Raw genomic sequence first — 19,655 nt, 5'->3', positions numbered from 1 at the left:
AACCATAGAACATGAGTCCATCCACATGTGCAAATGTTTTAACTAATGGTACTTTTATTTAATTGAAATGCACTTGAGATGTCTTTGCCTCTTTTGTGTTTGTTTTGTGATTGTAAATAGTTTTTTTATGTAACAAACTTGTTCTGCTATATTGGCCAGGTCTCTCTTGAAAAAGAGATTTTATATCTCAATGAGACTAACCTGGTTGAATAAAGTAAAAAAAAAAAAAAAATGCATCTGGTGGAATTTCCTGTAGCATCGGAGCAATCGCAGAAGTGGAACGCAAAGGATATAGACTACTCTTGAACTAACCGAAACGTTAGTTTTCTGTAAATAAACGACTATAGCAAGAACAGAGGATTATGTAATTTGTTCCAAGTTTATTAGTAAAAATTCTCTGATTTCAGCTTCTTAAATGTGAATACTTTCTAGTTTCATTGGAGGACGTCATTTTGGGCTTTGGAAAACACTGATCGACATTTTTCACCATTTTCTGACATTTTATACACCAAAAAACTAATCGATCGACCTTATTAATACTGTAAAGAGAAATTACATTTTTTTCACTTTGTTGTTAGTTACACACATTAATCGAGAAAATAATCAACACATTAATCAACTATGAAAATAATCGTCAGGTGCAGCTCTAATTTGAATAGGTAAACTATCCAGCCGCTATCTAAAAAGAGCCTAAAGACATAAGGCTACATGTAGTCCTCTCCTTCCATTAGGTGCTACAGAGGCCCCTCCATCCTGCTACAACCATAACACCAGAGGAACCTACTACGCCTTCTGCAGACGTCCCTCCAACGACCAGTTCGTTCCCTGCCAGCAACAGTGAGTCTTCTGAAACCATCCGATCACAACTGTTTTGTGGGACGTTTACTTTGTAAAATATCTACAGTAGAAATATTTGATGATTAGTAGTCAGAGATGTCGTCATCTCAAATATATCAGACATTGTCCTCCAAACAAACGCTGCCTATTCACATACCACCTCTCCAATCTCTCTATCGTCCAAGTGCATCCGTTCCCTATGGTCAAACCGTATTTTGTCATCACGGCAACACAGCAATTCATAGCATGCCAATTTGCTCAACCTCTGTCCCCTTCCCCAGTCCTCCCAACTAATCCCAAAACAACGTCATCTGAAAGTAGCCCTGCTCAACACTTGATCGCTAATAAAGTAATAAAACTCTCATCCTGAATGAATTCATCACTGACAACAAACTGGACTTCCTCTGCATCACTGAAACCTGACACAAACCCCTGGACTACTTCTCACTCTACCAGATCACACCAACAGGAGGTGGCGTTGCCACTGTTCACAGAAAGGACATTAAAATAACCACCATCTCTATCCCAGCCACCCTGTCTTTTGAACATCTCACCTTCAATTCGGAAATTCTGTTTAAAATGATGCTTGTTGAAAAGCTTTTGCTGGAAAACATATACTTCAAAACGAGATTTATGTTACAGTTTATTTTTCAACATCAGCTAAATGGTTTTGGAAACTGTCTGTAGTGATCTTACCCTGCTTTTCACCGTCTCTTAACACAACAACAACATGATGCTCTTGCAGGCAGGCAAATGTGAAAGGTCACATTGATAGCCTATGATGTCACCTACCGGCAGCAGCGCAGGTAGACGAGGCGACCAACTTTACTTCTATTATTATTACTATCATGTGTAATTTTACAACGCATTGGTAATTTAAATGGCCACTCAGAAGGGCACTTGGCACGTGACAGCTTCACAGTGGACAAATGCAAGTCTTTTCTCTCATTTTTTTCAATCCAAAATCAACACCATTAACAACAACTTGACCACCTCCCCTGCTCCTTCAAACACCACACCTGCCTCCCCCCTCCACTCTTTCAGTCACTCTCTCATTTCTCTCTGCTGTCCCCTGTGGAGCTTTCACAATTCACCACAGGTATGAACAGCTCCACCTGCAGCCTTGATCCCATCCCATGAGCTTTCATTAAGACCTGTCTACCATCCATTGCGCCACTCATCACTACAATCATCAATTCCTCTCTTCCGACCCATATCCAACCTCCCCTTCCTATCAAAAATCCTGGAACGTGTTCTCGCTGCTCAAATTAAAACCCACCTCTCCTCCAATAATCTGTTTGAACAACCACTCCATCCTCTTATCCCGACTGGAAATCTACTGCAACATCAGTGGCACTGCACTCTCCTGGCTCCGTTCCTATTTCACCAACAGACAACAGTTCATACACATCAACAACTGCACCTCCTCCATTGCTCCTCTGTCACAAGGCGTCCCCCAAGGTTCGGTGCTCGGCCCTCTCCTTTTCATCCTTTACATCCTGCCACTCCGCAAACATGGTCTTCACTTCCACTGCTACACCGATGATGTCCAGATCTACATCTCTACAAAATCCATCACCACAGCTACATCCTCCACCCTGACCAACTGCCTCACTGATATTCAAACCTGGATTCAAACAAACTTCCTCCAACTCAACTACAATAAATCTGACTTGATGCTCATCGGCCCAAAATCCCTCACAAAAAACACCCATAACTTCGGTCTCACTGTCATCAACTCCACCCTGTGTCCATCCTCACACATCCGTAACCCGGGAGTCATCTTTGACAGCAACCTCATTTTTGAAAACCAAGTCAACCAAATAACCAGAACTGCTGAAACTTTGATTGACGCCTTCATCACTTCGACAATTGACTACTGCAACAGCATCCTCTATGGTTCACCTGCAAAAGCCTTAAATAAACTACAATACATCCAAAACTCTGCTGCCCGTCTCCTCACCCACACCCGTTCCCGTGATCACATCACCCCCGTCCTTCAGAACCTCCACTGGCTCCCTGTTTCCCAACGCATCCAGTTTAAAGTCCTCCTCCTCACCCACAAAGCCCTCCATAACCAGGCTCCTTCTTACCTCACAGACCTGCTCCACCGCCACAATTCCCCCCAGAACACATGAGAGAGACTGTTCAGACTTTTTCCGGAATGCAATGTTACAGATTCACAACAGTGAGTCTCAGCAAAACAAACAGCAGGATACAGGTTACTCTGCAATGAAGCCTTAACAATATTGGTAATATGCAGACTTATCAAAGTAAAGTATCTGTGTTGGACTAAATGTTTATTTGTTTGCAGAATTATCTGTGTTTGGCTCGGACGTGAATGTGAGCACAGATTTTAATCCTATCTTCCTTTGCAGAGATGTGTTTTGTGGGAAGCTGTTCTGCCAAAGCAGTAATGAGAACCCAAACTATGGCCGCATGGTCAGGATCGGTGACTGCAAGGCAGCTTTCTTTGCAGACTACACCCAGGACTACGGCCAGGTGGACACTGGGACTAAATGTGGGGATGGAAAGGTAATACACACTTTATTTTTTACCTTTTTTATACAGCTATTCATTCTGTAAATGTGTTTTGTGTTCATGATTGCACCAAAATCAATCAAAAAATCACCTCAAAATCCACCTGTATCTACCATGTTGCAACACTAAATCTGTAATGTGTATCAAAGTTAGCAATGTCTTTGTCACTGACTGGATTTTATTTCAAGGTGTGCAGCCAGTATGAGTGTGTGGAGCTTGACACAGCGTATAGAAATACAAACTGTTCAGCAAAATGCAGAGGCCATGCTGTAAGTATATGCCAACACTGCTCAGAGCTTAGTTTAGTTTTTATTATTTAACAAAATAATGCATTAAAGTATTAAAAGTGTGAATACTTTGACCCATTTTTAAAATATATCAGAAATTTGGGTTTCTTTCAACATCGTCAAAAAAAAAATAACATGAATGGATTCACTACTTTCATTGAATTTGGGTGTTTTATTCAATTTTAAAGCATTTGGAGAAAAAAAATGATAAAAGAACATTTGAACACTAAAATTATAAAACATATCAGCACAACAAACAGGAGAAAGTAAGAAAAAAGAAAACGCCAACAATTATGTGTGGTGACAATAAAATGAAGTAGATATGTCAACTGTCTTTAACAGCGGGTATGAGAAGGAAAGAGAAGGACACAATATACACATTTCAAGTCGTTTGTCTAACCAAATAAGCATAACTCCTGAATTTAAAGACTGTGAGGAGGAGACTTGTGTTGGAATATAAATGCTCATATTCCACAGGGAGCTTTCCTGTATCTGATAGAGAACTGACTAAATCCTGTAGGAAGGTGCAAATGATTTCCACGTCTGGTGTTGGATATGTGTGGATTACTGAATTTGTCTCAAAGAAATCTGTTAAACGTTACATGTACCAAATCAGGCTGGTACACACTCTTGCAGAAAAAATACATGTTAAATATTTATGTTAAAAATGTTAATATTTTGAAATGGAAAGACTTAAGTTAAGTTAAAAGAGTTGGGACTGTTCCATCTCACTTCTAAATGTAGCAAGTCTGGAAAATCTTTTTGACTGTAAACTGTAATAAAGAGTTAAACATTTGTGGTGAGCCAAACTACTTAGTTTGGATGTTGCGTTTGATGGTGCCATGCATTATCAGAGCTGCTGCTGCTGCTGCATGGTGCCATTAAACACATGTGATAACATGTGATAATGGCAGGATTTCTTTCAGGTGTGCAATCACAAAAGTGAGTGTCAGTGTGAGCCTGGTTGGTTGCCCCCTCACTGCAATGTGAACGATGGAGGATCCGGTTCTCTTTCTACTGGTGAGATCTACAGTACCTATAGTTGGTCTTACAGTAACACACGCTGTAGTGTATAAACAAGTATGTGTGCTTTCTGCACAACTAATAATGAATTTGAATCACTGATGTTGCACTTGGTGCAATTGTCGATTATTTTCTCCATTAATCGATTAGTTGTTTGGTCTGTAAAATGTCAGAAAATGTCGAGCAGTGTTTCCTAAAGTCCAAGATGGCGTCCTCAAATGTCTCGTTTTGTTCACAACTCAGATATATTCAGTTTACAGAGGAGTGAAGAAACTCGAAAATATTCACATTTTAAGAAGCTGGAATCAATTTCACAAGAAATAAATCAAACCAATTAACTGATTTATCAAAATAGTTGGTGATTAATCAAAATAGTTGGATTGCTCAATTCATCTTTGCGGCTTTAATGTTGCACTACTGCTTCCCAAGAAAACTGATTTATATTCCATTTCTGCAGGAGTCGCTGTTGCCATCGCAGTGACAGTTATACTAGTGGTTTTAGGTGCCATTGCTGGTGTGGTAGGATTCATTTGGAAAAAACGACAAAGTCCCATTTTGCCAACGTAAGTAATCATCCCCCTATTGCAGGTCCAGGTGTGGCTATACTGTAAACTCACCTTTGCATTGCAGAATAAATCTCTCATTTTCTAACAGGGCACACACCCCGAGGAAGCAGCCAGCAGTGGCCAGCTCCCCTCGCCGCCTGAACAAAGGGCCAGTTCCTAGTCAACCCATGCCAGTGCAGGTAATGTGTCGGAATATACAGTATTACAAGTGTTGAGTTTCGATACATCATATAACTATGAAATGCATTCACTAACAAATATTTGAATTTTTTAGGCTGGAAGGCCAAAACCCAAACTAGCTCCACCTCCGCCACCTCCGGCAGGGAACAAACCGAAACCTCCAGGCCAGAACTACAAAGCTGCACGCCAGGTAACTGGGATTCCTTCAGTGTTCATAGGTCTCTGACACACCGTTGATGTTATTCAAACAAACTTGGAATAGGAATAGTTTCATTACAGTTGTTCCGATACCAGTATCGGAAAAGCCTCTCATACTGCCTAAAATGCTAGTATCGTATCGGCGAGTCTATGCACCGATCCGATACCACGTAATTTAGCCTGAAAAATTTATTTTAAAGTAGTTTATTTATGTTCTTTTTCTGTTATGACTCACTGTCAAACTAGATAATAACAGAAAGTTCTATGGCATTCATTCTCTGTATTTGTTCATGTTTTACAAATAGTTTAACGATAGCAATCATATCACATCCATACAGGGATAGTAGCATACAACTGTTAAAATAATTATGATATTCTATATACTTTAATACACTGATATCAGATCGGTACTCAGTATCGGCAAGTTCAGTTATCGGAATCGTTATCTGGAAGGAAAAAATAGTGTCGCAAAGTCTCACGTTTAAATTGTTGTGTTTTATCCACCTCTATTACGTAAAGCCACAGAAGAAAAACGCAGACATTTTTTCTCCTGTTGCCCGAATCTGATTGGATGACAAGAATGCGTCCAATGAACACACCACATGTAGCCTATGTGGTCATATGTAATTAGGCAGTAAGGTCCTACATTATTCTATCACAAACCTGCAACAGCAAAAGTTTAATTGTTTCACTTTATTTTGTGGCTGCACACAAACTGGGTATGAATACACTTATTTGCTTTCTTGCCAAGAGATGGGAATATTAATACAGTCTAATGTCTGTTTGCTAAATATGAAGCTACAGGCAGCAGCTGCTTAGCTTAGCATCAAGACTTAAAAAAAGGTAACAAAACCCACCCACCAGCACCTATAATGCTCACTAATGAATGTTATATCTTGCTTGTTTATTCCGCCTCTGACACCTGCTAAGAAATAGTCCAACGCTTAAACCTTTTTTACAAGTTAATTAGGGAGCTTTAGAGGGGCTGCTAGGTGGATTGTGTTACCTTCAGACAGAGCAAGGCTAGCTGTTTCTCCATACTTCCAGTCTTTACGCTAAGCTAAGCTAAGCTAAGCTAACTGGCTGCAGGTTAGTAGCTTCATATTTAGCGTACAAACATGACAGTAGCTTCAATCTTCGTATCTAACTTGGCAAGAAAGCCAATAAAGGTATTTCAGAAAATGTCTAACTGTTCGTTAAAGTTTAGTCAATAACCAAATCTCTTCGGTTTGTCCTCTAGGCTCTGAGGCCAGTACCTCCGCCAAAGGTCTGACTCCCCGGAGTCCACTGTCTCCAACGAGAGGTTGCTGGTAATCCGGACAAGTTTCTATTAAAGACTGCAGTTTTCTTTACTGCAATGCTGTCTGAAGCATGATGGAGTGTTCACACCAGTGACGTGCACAGTGCAGGAGGGACAACGAGAGACTTTAAATTGTTACTTGCATGCCATGCACTGAGGACTTGCTATTACAGGGATGAACTTTTTTTTAAGGCACTTTTTTATACTATTGGGTGAGTACAGCTCTGGCCCTGAATGTGAGCCATATCATTTTATACATGTTGTGTTGTTTTATCACATGGTACAGAATGTATAAAGCAGTATTCAGACACTGCAGTAATTTGTTAATATTTTATGTTGTATTTTTAAGCCTAAAAGATATCCTAAACTGCTTTGATTAATCTGGTCTCAAATTTATCTGGTGCATTGTAGTGCAAACTAATGAAATATGAATGATTTCAGATGAAACACTCTAAAGTTCTGTAATATGCTACATGTCAGCATTTTTTATTCAATCTCTATCTATTGCCTTCATTTAAAATACTGTCAAATGAGAAAATGCAACAAAGGAATAGATACATGTTGGTGGTGATATTTTGTTAAGAGATACAGTAGGTCTGTCAGATTGTAGATAATGCCAGAATCCAGTGTTAAGACAAATATACAGTACACCGTGTTAAACAAGATCAAATACATTTACATTTAAAGCTATATTGCGTTGTTTCTGTTGCCCGCCATGAGGATTAAAAAAAAAACATGCTGGACTCTTCAGAAGAGTAATTAGCTTCACTCGAGCTTCTGCGCGGGAAAGTCACCGGACGCAATCTTCTGAACACTGAGAAATCCAGAGAGAGTTGTGTGTTTAGCTGATGGTCTTCATAGCTTTGTAGCAACTCATTTGACAATGGCTTGAATGTAACGTTGAATGACGTTCATTAATATCAAAAAGTTACGCACTAAAGCTTTAAATAAAATGTCAGAATCACTTTTACATTCTAATGTCAGGGCATTTACAATCAGCACACTGCTTGAGATTTAACCAAAATGTTTGACATGGTAGGTTTTACTTTATTAATCTGATTTTTGCCACGCACGTCATAGTGCTTATTGTCTCAATTGAGTTCACTATGTGAACAGGTGCGTAATAACGTAACAAATTCAGGACTGAAGGTAAGGAATTTTTTTTATTTTTTTATGTGGCATGGCTTAAAGGGGGCAGCTTAAATGTAGCAGCATTACTAACCAAATCCTTGAGCAGTGAGGATACAAAGCAGCGAAAAGTTCACTGACTATTTCAATGCAATTTAGCCAATATCTAAATACCTAAAAAACACTATGTTCCTGTGCTGTGTTAAAGAGGGCTGTAACCCAGGCGGTAGTAATCTTGACGTCAGAAGGCCTCTGACTGAATATTACTCCTGTCCTCTGTGACAGCTCGCCCTTGAGCTAGGCAGACCCCAGCTCCAAGCAAGAATGTCTATGATGTGTCTCTTAAAATGTTTTGAAAACAGAAATGCTTGATATAATTGAATCATGGGAAATAAACTTTGTTTTGTACAAATGCATTGTGTGGAAAAAAATAAATGTTAAAGCTATACTTTTATATTTTTTTTTTAATGAAAAACACATTTGTCTTAAAGAATAAGACAAATGTTTTTATTTTTTACATTGGTCCAGTATTAAGTAGGGCTGTGTATTGGTAAGAATCTGGCGATACGATATGTATCACAATTCCATATATTTCGATACTGTGCGTAAGGCGATTATATCGGGATTCTTTTTAAGTATAATTTTAGAAAAACTAATATTTAAAAAATGACGATGTTCATAAAAGTCAAAGAAGTTTACTTTAGGTAAACAATTCAGTACACAGAAAATCAAAGTGCCAGTTTGGGATTGTGGTTGCCAGGTTCTTAGTGAGCTAATGTTTATAGGCCAAAGTTCAGCCATAGCTACATTGTTAGCTTCTAGCAAAAAGTCAGGCACTGCTAGACACTGTCAGGCAAGGACACTAGTGGTGCGTCTCACTATAGCCATCTAGCGGTAAGGGGTTTAAACACAACATTAATGTGAACCACTGTCTTACATGAATATTTTTTGAAAAAAAAAAAAAAAAAAAAAAATCGATATTGCCTTTTTGAAAATCGATACAGTATTGCAAAATAAAATATCAGCTACATATACAATAACAAGCTACAATGTAAGTTAATAGCGTAATTTTCCAGTTTGTAATTGACCTTGGCTCAGATTAATACTCTAAGTGTCTGACAACATTATGGAAAGGTCGTCGACCTTTCTGTTAAAGAGTGAGATCTTTTTATTTTTTTTTAAACCTAAAAACATCCGCAAAACTGGTTAAACAGGTCTCAAAGAGGTTTTAAAAAGGTCTATCTCTGAAGGGATCCTTTCCATAATGTTGTCAGACATTAGCGGTTTTGTGAAGAAGGTAAATACAAGCTGGACAATTGCCCTATTAACTTACATTGTAGCTCGTTTCGCCTCACCCGCAGCCATCTTGCTTATTACTGGACCAATGTCAAAGATTGTTGTTCCCATCAGTCACTTAGACACAAAAATATAGGATAATAGGGGCCAAGTTGAAAAATTAATATAGATACCCTTTAAAGCTGGATCAATTATTTTGTTTGTTTATGCTTTGTCCTTATCGGGACAGCGGAACAACCTGCAAACACAACACTGAAGACCTTTATTTGGAGGCACTGGAGTTTAAAATTAGCTGATGCAGCTTTAAGTAAAATAACAACCAACATCCAAGAGGAGTCAAATAAAACACTGTATTTGAATTTTATTCTTTTCTTTCAAGTGATACATCTACGTAAAAGATTTCATGGCCTTGCATGACAAATACGGTACAGTTTCCCCCCCCCCTCTTTACAGCTGTTGTAAGATTCTAAATAAACAATTTTTTTTTTTTTTTTTTTTTTTTTTTTTACATTCTGCAAGATATGTATAGGACCTAACAGGAGGTCAGTATACTGTATGGCTCACCCAATAAAGCCTTACTTTAAAAACAAATTTTAACATCAGTTATAAATGTAAACCGAAATACTTAATCTTCAGGAAGCATTCCCCAGAAGTCTACTGAACGTAACGGCAAACAACAATATTTTAGAAATTTTAAGGATATCAAGATTAATATAACTGACATTGAATCTTTAATCATGTGTGATTGAAAGTCTCCTGGCTTCATTCAACATCCACCCACACACACCACACACACACACACACACCCACACACACACACACACACACACACACACACACACACACACACACACACAGATCTTGACATGTGTGGCCGAGGAGGCATGGCACATGAGCACAAACGCCTCATTTAAAAAAATAAAAAAAAAAGTAAATTCACAAGAGAATAGCAAATCTTAAAGGTTATTTCCCCACCTTTTCTTGAGTGACAAAAAGACAACAGAATTACAGTCAGGTGTGTCAAAGCACCGGTTGAGTTGGTTGTTTGTCTTAGTAAAAGCAGGTGTTAAAGGGTTGGGCGTGCCTGTGAAGAGGAGTGGAGGTGTTGTGACCAGAAGAGAGCTGAATGGCTGAATACTTCAGAGCAGAAAAGCATATACACGCCAGCAAGTGCTAATGGACCCCATGTTGGTAGGACCATGAGTTTAAAAATAATATACTGTGTACGTATGAGTCAGCCATGGTTGAGATGATTACAGTACTATAGACAGCTGCTAGTGTGGCGGCGGTACCTTTTATAGTATCATCCCTGCCGAGGGGAATGACTCGGTCCATTGTGTCTGGGTACAGCATCCTCAAAGAGCTGTCATTTCACTCAATGTCAAAAGTTTCAATTCAAAAAACATCTGCATTCTGTATAACCGACAGTAGATGGAGACACCGATACAGCTTTAGAAACAAAGGAAAGCCGCAAAAAGCACACGCCCCTTTTTTTTTTTTTTTTCCAGCGTCTGACAATGAAACGCAAATCCAAACGCCATCATTCTGTTAAATACACTGAAATTTCCAAAGCAATAATGAACACAACAGTGTGGCCAGCAGGTCCTTATGCTTTCTGAGCAAATATGTCCTTTTTTTTATTGTCCACAATGACAACTGAAGAGATATACTTATTTGTCAGTTGGTTTCTTGTGCCGTAATCTTCATGCGCAGTGCTCAATCCCAGAGAGGCGGCTTAACTTCAGCGCTTCAGAAGAAGAGATGCTTCCAAGCGGGATGTGGGAGTATTGGCAGGCTTGCTTGTGGTGATAGAATAAGACATGCTGTACTGTATATCCCTTATTTGGTTTAGCGGAGCGAGAACATCCTATTTGCCATTATGTGAACACAAGTCATAACCAGCACAGAACAGCAACTATCATTGCACACAAAGCATAAACCCTTAACTTTGTTAAAGGATTTGTGAACATTTACACTCACAAATTATAACACAAGAAGAAAATTGTTCGTACTCTGGAAGTGAACAAAATACTGAACAACATCTGTTTCAGCATATTTGGGGAGGGGGAGGGGGGGGGTTTCATAAAAGTTTTGTGGAAAATGTATAAATAAGACTACAAGTCTTCATTTAATTTCTGCTTCAAGTACAAAATATTAATTTGTAATAATTGTTCCAATATAATTTGCTTCCCTTATTCTTTCTTTCACCTCTCAATACATACATAATTTATCTTTCAACTGACACAAATGAAAGCAAAGTATGTAGACCCTCAAGTGCCGAAAATGTCTTGGCAAGAGCCTTGCAAGATCCAAACGAGAATGTTGAGGCTACAGTATTTGTACTTCGAATTTTCCCTTACCAAACACATGGAGAATAACAATAATAAAAAAAAAAGTAAAGTGACTAAAACTCCTGGATAACAAAGGCTTCATCTATCGGTATCAACTCAAAATGATAAAATAATCTTTTTTTTTTTTAATATATATATATATAATTTTGACATGTATAAGTTAGGACTTCAGTGTACAGTATACACTTGCAAAATGTCTTCATTGAATGATTTGTTACTAATAAACAATATATCTAATATATTTAATCCTAAATAAATATTTTGTCTCCATATAACGCACGTTTTTTCAGAAGCTGAAAGTGTTTCTCCCAGCGCTGTGGCCTCCTTTTTGTTTTGTTTTTTTAATCTACCGATGTGTCCGCTTCCTTTCCCCGCCCGACTGCGGGCGAGCGGAAGATGGACATGCAGTTTCAGTAGAGGTGACAGAGGGAGAGAGACACAAAGAGAGAGTGGTTAGGGGCTATGAGTCAGGGGCTGTTGGTTGTGTGAAGATGGGAGGGCGGTGTTCCTGTTGCCTATCCATCCGTGCCGTTCTTGTTGGAGGTGGGGGTGTTGGTGTTGATCGTGGTGCCGTCTGGCAGCTGGCCATCTTTGCGCGGTGGCATCCTCTCGTTTATCCTGTCCAGGCCGCGTGCCTCCTCAAAGTTACGAATCTTCCTCGTGGGAGAGAAGCCTTGAATGGCTGAAGAAACACCAAAGAGAAAATGATCAGAGGCTGGAAACCCTTGAGTCATTTCCCTACTCCTGCAAACATGTGCCGTGAACTACATTCTTCTAGCTTTTTTCATTAGCCGCAATCAAAAAAGGATTCCTTGTGGAATTTTACTTAATAAGCACAACACACAGTATCAGCCTAGCACATTACAGATGATCGGTGAATACAACACATGCACAAGTAAACGATGACTCCTAAGCTACGACGATAAAACACCTCACACTTTGTAAACTTACGGTAACGTCCCGAATCAGCCAAGGAAACCAGACATAAAAAGTGTGCAAATAAAAAGCAAACTTGTAAGGGACTGTTCAGACATACTCTTCAATCATTTGAATTATCAAGTTTAACTTAGAATCAACACTCTGGGGTGGAGGTTTTATAGGTGGATTTACAGCCAAAGAAACAAGGTCGTCAAGGGTACTCTTGCACAATCAAATATCTGTGACGATCAAGCACATGTGCTCATTTGAATGAATGAACATGTGCTCATTTGAGAGATTCCCAACCAGGGGCACCGGAGAATTGCAAATTGGTGTGATGCTGACCCTTAGTAAGTTTATGGTCATAATAACCAGTAAGCTACCTAGCCTAGCTATACTGACTGCACAGGACACACAAAAACCAAACTGCGCCAACCTGCCCTACGAACCATAACAAATGTCCAAGTCATGAATACGCATTGTGGAAGTAGCCTACGTGCTAACGCTGCTGCAGTGATGGCTCAACCAGCTCCTTCTTGTCGGTTATTGGCTGGAACACTGTTTGTTATGATTCGTGGGGCAGGTTGGCGCAATTTGTTTTTGTTGGCGTTTGTGGAGCCTGGGCTGTCTTCAGAGGCCGCGTTTTTTTACAGTGTGTTCAGGGGACAGGCAGCTAGCGGATAGTAAGGAGATGTTTGCTGTATGGGACGAAAAATGTTGTAGCCTAAAAAACGAGTCACATCACTTAGAGCACCTTTAAGTTATGCTGCCTGAACACACTGGCCCTTTACTGTGTGAGGTTATACTGTACTCCCCAATCGGTTGATGTTTTCTGCAGCAAAGCAACCAGGACTACATCTTTTACATTTTATGTATTTGATCAAATAAATGAATCTCATGGCTGAAGCCTGTTGAATCAATAACCTGCCACTATCAACCGGAAGGGGCAGACAGTGCAGCAACTGCTAAATGGTGTAACAGGATTAGCTTCTGAAAATATCCCAGGGAGGGATGTCCCTGGTCTTATCTTAGCCAGGTCTTAGCAAGCTTTTCTCTGTGTGGGGAGCCACAATTAGCAAGACAAGCCCATGTGACCACAGCCGTGAAATTCCTGTCAACAAGGGACATGCCAGGGCCTAAACCTGATACACAAAACTAGCCCTTTTGTGGCATGGGCTTAGCTTTTCTGACTCAGCCTTAGTTTAAAGCCTGATTCAACTAAGGCTGGGGAAAATGTTTGAAAGTACTTCTTTAAATGCATTTTATTAGACCATCTCATGTTATTGTTGCACCTAAAAACAGTAATTGTTTGTTGTACCAGTTTTAATCTAAAAGCTCATTTTCAATTCATGTCATGTTTCATCTTTTCATATCTTATCTATTTATTGATCCACTGTCACCAAGTGTAGGAAAAGTGATACAATTTGTTTTACAATGATAGAACCAATGTGATCCAACAGACACTGATAATGCAAGAGCAACCAGCAATGAAGTAATATACAGTAATGCAATAATCAGTGAAATAAAAACAGTGGGAATATTAAAAGAACAAAAGAACTAATACAAAATGTACACATTTTAAGGATTGGGTTGTGTTTGATGGGTGAACAAAATACACAAAACAAAGACATGAGATTTGAGCCTGACAGCCATGCGTACCTTGTGCTTTAGCTGCCTCAATCGTTGCTATGTTAATGAAAGTTGAGGAAAGGGGGGGAAAAGGGAGTCATCAAAGACAGCCAGAGACAGCAAATACAACAGTAATATCAAATAGCTGATAAGTGTGATAAACAGAATAGCAGAATATAGGTCAACACTCATTATAGATACAAAACTCACAGCAGCTGTAAAAACTTCATAAAAACACGTTAGTTAGTGGGTGAGTAGGTTAGAGGGAAGAAAAATGTTGGAGATTTAAGATGGTGTTGGTTTTAAAGGGTCACGAGGACTTAGGTGTGGAGAGCTAAGGGAGGATTTGGCTGAGCACTAAGAGTCCAAGGCGAGGGCAGGATACGTAACAATGACCATACCAGGACGACACATTTGTACAGTGTGGCCTTACACAAAAGGGACAGCTGCAGTACATATGCAGTACATATGCAGTCAGGTGTTCTTTCAGACACACACACACACACACACACTCATTTAGCCACACACATCACACACAGCTTAAATCCAAAATTCAATTCAATTCAATTTTATTTATAGTATCAAATCATAACAAAAGTTATCTCGAGACACTTTACAGATAGAGTAGGTCTAGACCACACTCTATAAATTCCAAAACCCCAACAATTACAGTAATTCCCTCAAGAGCAAAATGAGAAAGAAATATTCATAATTGAGTAGAATTTAGAAATACTCAGTGGTGAACTTTACATGATTAATATTTCTCATTTTAAATGCTGGGGTTAAAGTGGGCCGGAACAATCCGGAACAGCGTCCCAGAACTTTCAATTACTAAGTAAATTAATCTAATTGGCAGTTTCATACATCACTGTTTCCCGTTTGTTTAAAAATAATGCCAAAAATCCATTCCAGCGCTTCTCCTATTCATTCTCAGCAGCGCACTGCCGTGAGTCCATGGCTGTGGTGAGTTCACATGTCTGTAATACAATAGTATTACAGACATAGGATCTGGCTAGTCCACACAGCATTCCGGGATGGGAGAAAACGTGCTCTGGTTTATTGGTATTTCTTTAAACCAATCACAATCGTCATGGCCGGCGCTAAGCACTGCATGGAGCCCCGGTGCCGCTGGAAAATAGCCTTGGGAAGGAACTTGTTTTGGTGCAACGTGTATGTTCAAAAGTTGTTTTAGTCGTGCAACCGAAAACTCAGATTGGACAGATAGTCTAGCTAGCTGTCTGGATTTACCCTGCAGAGATCTGAGGAGCAGTTAACCTACTATATACTATACATATATGGCTGCTCTACTACATACTATGTGGTAAAGTCAGTTGAACAGGTGAAGATCATGTTGTCGGTAGCCTACCGATTACAAACAGGCTCGGTAGTGAACGACGCGATAATGTGGTGCAGATCCGGTATTTTTAGCTAAGCTAGACAGAGAATATTCGGTTAAAATAGATCGGTGATGCCGTTTTGCTCTCATTGTTCTCCGCAAAGTTAGCTGCAAGCAAGTGTCGGCCCGTGCACAGCGGACAGCGCGCGCACACTATGCTTGTTATACACACAGGGACGCGCAGCAGCACACATACATGCAAAAGATAAAAAATATTACAATGTGAAATGGTATTATGAGATGATCTGCTCACGCGCTTCCACTTCACGCACGAGCAGATCAGATTCTTCTCCTGAAAATCTCTCCTTTCTGCTAAGCAAATCCTCCATCATAATAGCAATGCTTCAAGGTCCAAACGCGCCTGGCTTTTAAAGGGAATGGGAGATGACACTCGGATTGGTTTATTGCACGTTACGCCCAAAACACACCTATGATTAATTAAGACACCAAGTACAACCCTTTTGAACCATGCGCCCAGACCCTTTTTTCCGCCGTTAAACTAGCAAAAGTGGATTCGTACACGCCCTAAACGCACCTGCACCAGGCGCTTCACGCAGTGCGCTTAGATCGTTAAAATAGGGCCCGAAGTAGCTTTAAAAGTGAGTTTTAGTTACTGTATTGTATAGTTGATAGAGCCCTCCCCCTGTGTTCACTCCTTATTGGATATGCAGGTGTATAGAATATCTGAATCATCTAATTAAATCTCTAAATGAAGAAAATCATGTAAGTGCATGAATAATCATTTTTCAGAGAAATGGCTGTGCATTTCAGATGAATGAGAGCTGTGTTAAGATAGCAGCCGGCAGATGCTGAATTGTCCCCGAAACCATTTGTCCTTTTGAGCAGTTGATTATGAGGTGCTTTGTTATTGGTGACACTTGGGAAAACACTTCTGGTTGTCGGCAAGCCTGTACTGAATCTTTAATGTCCTTAAGCCGGTTAATTCATGGACTGGGCGTTACCTCTCATGGAATCAGCATTCAGAGATCAGTGAGCAGCTTCAAAAACAAAGCAAAAAATCAAGAAGTATGGACAAAAATACACAATCACTTTCCCTCCCTTTGTTCAAACGGGCCTAGCTGATCTGAAAGCTGTGGCTAGGGGAGCGGACATGCACAATGACATTCTCCAAAAGGTCACCAACATGTGGTTTCTCCTTCAATTGCTCCGCAACTTCTGTGAGCCTCTAGTGTGACTCCCAGCATGTCCTCTGGCGGGCGAGACCAGGCACTGACCTTTAGATCAGAGGTTCAGTAGCCATGTCCAGGTGACAGGCTGATCTCCTCGACCAGCCAGCCCACAGCTGAGCCCGAAAACTTTTTGTAGCATAGACGGTGGGCTCGAGTCAAAGTCTAGCCAGTGCTTCCTGTGGTGGGCATTCCGTCATTGATCTAGAACCCATCAAAGGGACTAGCAGGACAGGGAAGCTAGTCTACCTGAACTGGAGGTCAGGATAGACAGCAGTGTTTCCTTTGGAACCAGAGGTTCCAACATTTTCTGCCATCAGACTGTAACTGCACTGGAAATAACATTGCTTTATTTACTTTTGGCAAGTTCTTTGCAGGACTAAGAAACAAACAACTGATTTGCTACTTTTTTGTTTCAGCAGTATAAAAGTGTTATAGTATGGATTTCTGTCAGCCAATAAAGCCATGCTGACCTCTACATTTTTGCCACGATCATTATATAATATGGAAGAACAGCAGAAGAAGCAGCTTCAAGTTCTTTATCTTCTGCTTGAAGGAACAGTTGAACATTTTGGGATATACACTTGTTTGCTTTATAACAGAGAGTTAGATGGAAAAATCAATACCACTCACATTACACAGTAAATAGATTATCTTAGCATAAAGACTAAAAACAGGGGCGAACAGCTAGCCAAGCTAGTTGGGGTTGCAAGATAAATTCAGACCCTGCAGATTATACAAACATGTAAATTAGTAAGTTTTAGAGGTGCTGGTAGGTGGATTCTGTTACCTTTGGACAGATCCAGGCATCAATCATCTAACTCTCAGTAACAAAGCAAATAAGCAAATTTTTTGCTTTTTTATGACTGACTATTGATTGCTTTGCAAACCACGTACAGTATCTTTCATTATGGATTACGCAGGAGAAAGGGTTATAAATAGTGTGCTTTGCAATGACCTAGTACCTTCTGTATTCTTCTGTATTGAGGTGCTAGAGGTGCAATTAATCATGTACAGTAACACCACCTCTTGCCATAAAGACATAATAAAAGCTGCTGACAGCAAATAGTTAAAAGTAAAAAAAGAGAACACATGCTTTGTGATAAGGTTACAAGGGGAGAGGACATTTCCTTAGGGGTATAGGTTGTGATAAATGGGAGTTATCAAGTAGGAATAAAAAAAATAAAAATAAATACACATAAAATATAAAACACACTTACCAGTCTGTAAGGTCTGCTTTCCCCCTGACAACACTCCCACAGGAAGGGTTCCAGTTGGGGTGAGGCCTTTGAGTGTTAACACATTCTCGCTTTCCTCCCTAGTCCACAAACAAAACACAACCACACAAGAGTATACGCATTACATTTCAGCAAGGAGGGCAGCACGCACACCTGGTGGCTACAAGGCTGTTCTGTAACCAAGAAGTCAATCATCACTGGATATTTTAGCCCTGTTCATAGAGGGATTGCCTGTCGGCTCTAAATGCCTTGTACCAAAATCCTAATATGCATCCTGGTTCTGTAAGTGGGTCAGTGACAACTTTCTTTTTTTTTTTAGGACTGCTTACAAGTGTTAAAAATTTGTGTGAACACACTTGTCATGTGTGAATTTTAATACTATCCATCTTTTTCTAACTCTTCTGAGTCGAAACAAACTGGGGTTAACAACTGAAATGACAACTTCAAATAACTATTAAAATGTATATTTTTTTAAATGTAAACAACATTATTTTCATCTTGCAAAGGGATGAGGTCAAAGTCAAACCTATATAACCTATACCTATATATACCCATTTTTTTTATTTTACCGTTTCTGAAATACCCTTTTAAGCCATTGACCCATATGCACTGGTCTAAACGACAGGCTGCTCTACATCCTGCCCACTTACAGCAGTGTGACAAGGTAGCAGCAGCAGGATTCATTTTGAATAATGTCTAATGTCATTATACAGTCTAGATACATCGTGACTCATCTCGTGCCAGCTCATTAATCCTAGCAGGGCAGCGTTGTGTTTTCAAACACAACTTCATTGTGCACTCAACTGACTCCTTTCATTCCCCCCACCCAATGCTCCTGTGTCTTCCTGGCCCCATGGTGACCTGCAATTCAATTTGGTAATTTTGACCCACACCCCACTGCGCTGATTGTGATCCTGTACAGAAGCCTTTTCCCGTTAGAGTGTTATCATGAGAAAGGAAGAGGTACATCAAAGGGAGAGCATTAATGACAGGGTCAGACCTGAGGATTGAGAAGACTCGGGCCATTTTCCCCACAGCGCGAATCTTGTTTCGGATGACCTCCTTACGCATCGCTGAGGTTCCACCTGAAACGAGTCCAGAATGTAGGGTTAAGACAATTTACCACCTTGACTATATTCAATACTGCTTTGCCCTTTGCCATTGATTTTTTTAGCACTTACTAAAAGTGAATAATATGTTGTATAAAAGCCTTGTGGGAGGAGAACTAAGGACAAATGATATGTGTGAGATTAACTGAGGGTTTAATGAGGTGTTTTATAGCATAGTGGTTGTACTCTGGGGAGTGGAACTCCTTCATCAACACCAGACATGTGGGACATAAGACACTGTTATGTGTAAATTGTCTCACATGAAACAGCTCCCAGCATTTTATGCCCATTAAGTGTGCTGGGACTAATTTTCAATTCATCCAAATTAACAACAGGAAATTTAACGAATAATGAATAAGACAACAAAACCAGAGAGAATGTCGGAGAAAATCTACAACCCAGGCAGATGTGCGCAGATGAGCAGACTTACTATATATCTATGTATTTTTGGACTAAAGCAAAAAGTAAGCG

The 19,655-nt window shown here is 39.8% G+C and overlaps 2 protein-coding genes across 4 annotated transcripts in view; one reads left to right on the top strand and one right to left on the bottom strand.

Moving 5' to 3' along the window:
* Nucleotides 1-7,723, top strand: part of adam28 (ADAM metallopeptidase domain 28) — a 39,971-nt gene extending 32,248 nt beyond the window's left edge. Inside the window, exons 15-22 of the mRNA XM_028578211.1 lie at nucleotides 732-837; nucleotides 3,216-3,372; nucleotides 3,567-3,647; nucleotides 4,592-4,685; nucleotides 5,146-5,251; nucleotides 5,343-5,433; nucleotides 5,529-5,624; nucleotides 6,873-7,723. Coding sequence (XP_028434012.1) covers nucleotides 732-837; nucleotides 3,216-3,372; nucleotides 3,567-3,647; nucleotides 4,592-4,685; nucleotides 5,146-5,251; nucleotides 5,343-5,433; nucleotides 5,529-5,624; nucleotides 6,873-6,905 — 764 coding nt within the window. The 3' untranslated portion in view covers nucleotides 6,906-7,723. The remainder of the gene's footprint in view (nucleotides 1-731; nucleotides 838-3,215; nucleotides 3,373-3,566; nucleotides 3,648-4,591; nucleotides 4,686-5,145; nucleotides 5,252-5,342; nucleotides 5,434-5,528; nucleotides 5,625-6,872) is intronic.
* Nucleotides 7,724-11,863: 4,140 nt separating this feature from the next.
* The window catches only part of ppp3cca (protein phosphatase 3, catalytic subunit, gamma isozyme, a), a 31,032-nt gene continuing 23,240 nt past the window's right edge, over nucleotides 11,864-19,655 (bottom strand). For 2 of the 3 annotated variants that reach the window (XM_028577624.1, XM_028577623.1), the window contains 4 exons: nucleotides 19,076-19,160; nucleotides 18,058-18,155; nucleotides 14,285-14,311; nucleotides 11,864-12,389 (listed from right to left, as the gene is read on the bottom strand). In XM_028577624.1, coding sequence (XP_028433425.1) covers nucleotides 12,223-12,389; nucleotides 14,285-14,311; nucleotides 18,058-18,155; nucleotides 19,076-19,160 — 377 coding nt within the window. In that variant the 3' untranslated portion in view covers nucleotides 11,864-12,222. The remainder of the gene's footprint in view (nucleotides 12,390-14,284; nucleotides 14,312-18,057; nucleotides 18,156-19,075; nucleotides 19,161-19,655) is intronic. The other variant, XM_028577625.1, reaches the window with a different exon arrangement.

The sequence above is a fragment of the Perca flavescens genome, chromosome 5 (genome assembly GCF_004354835.1).
Source record: "Perca flavescens isolate YP-PL-M2 chromosome 5, PFLA_1.0, whole genome shotgun sequence".
Lineage (NCBI taxonomy): Eukaryota > Metazoa > Chordata > Actinopteri > Perciformes > Percidae > Perca > Perca flavescens.
Note: the sequence above shows the minus strand (reverse complement) of the source record. Positions and strands in the feature narration are given on the sequence as shown.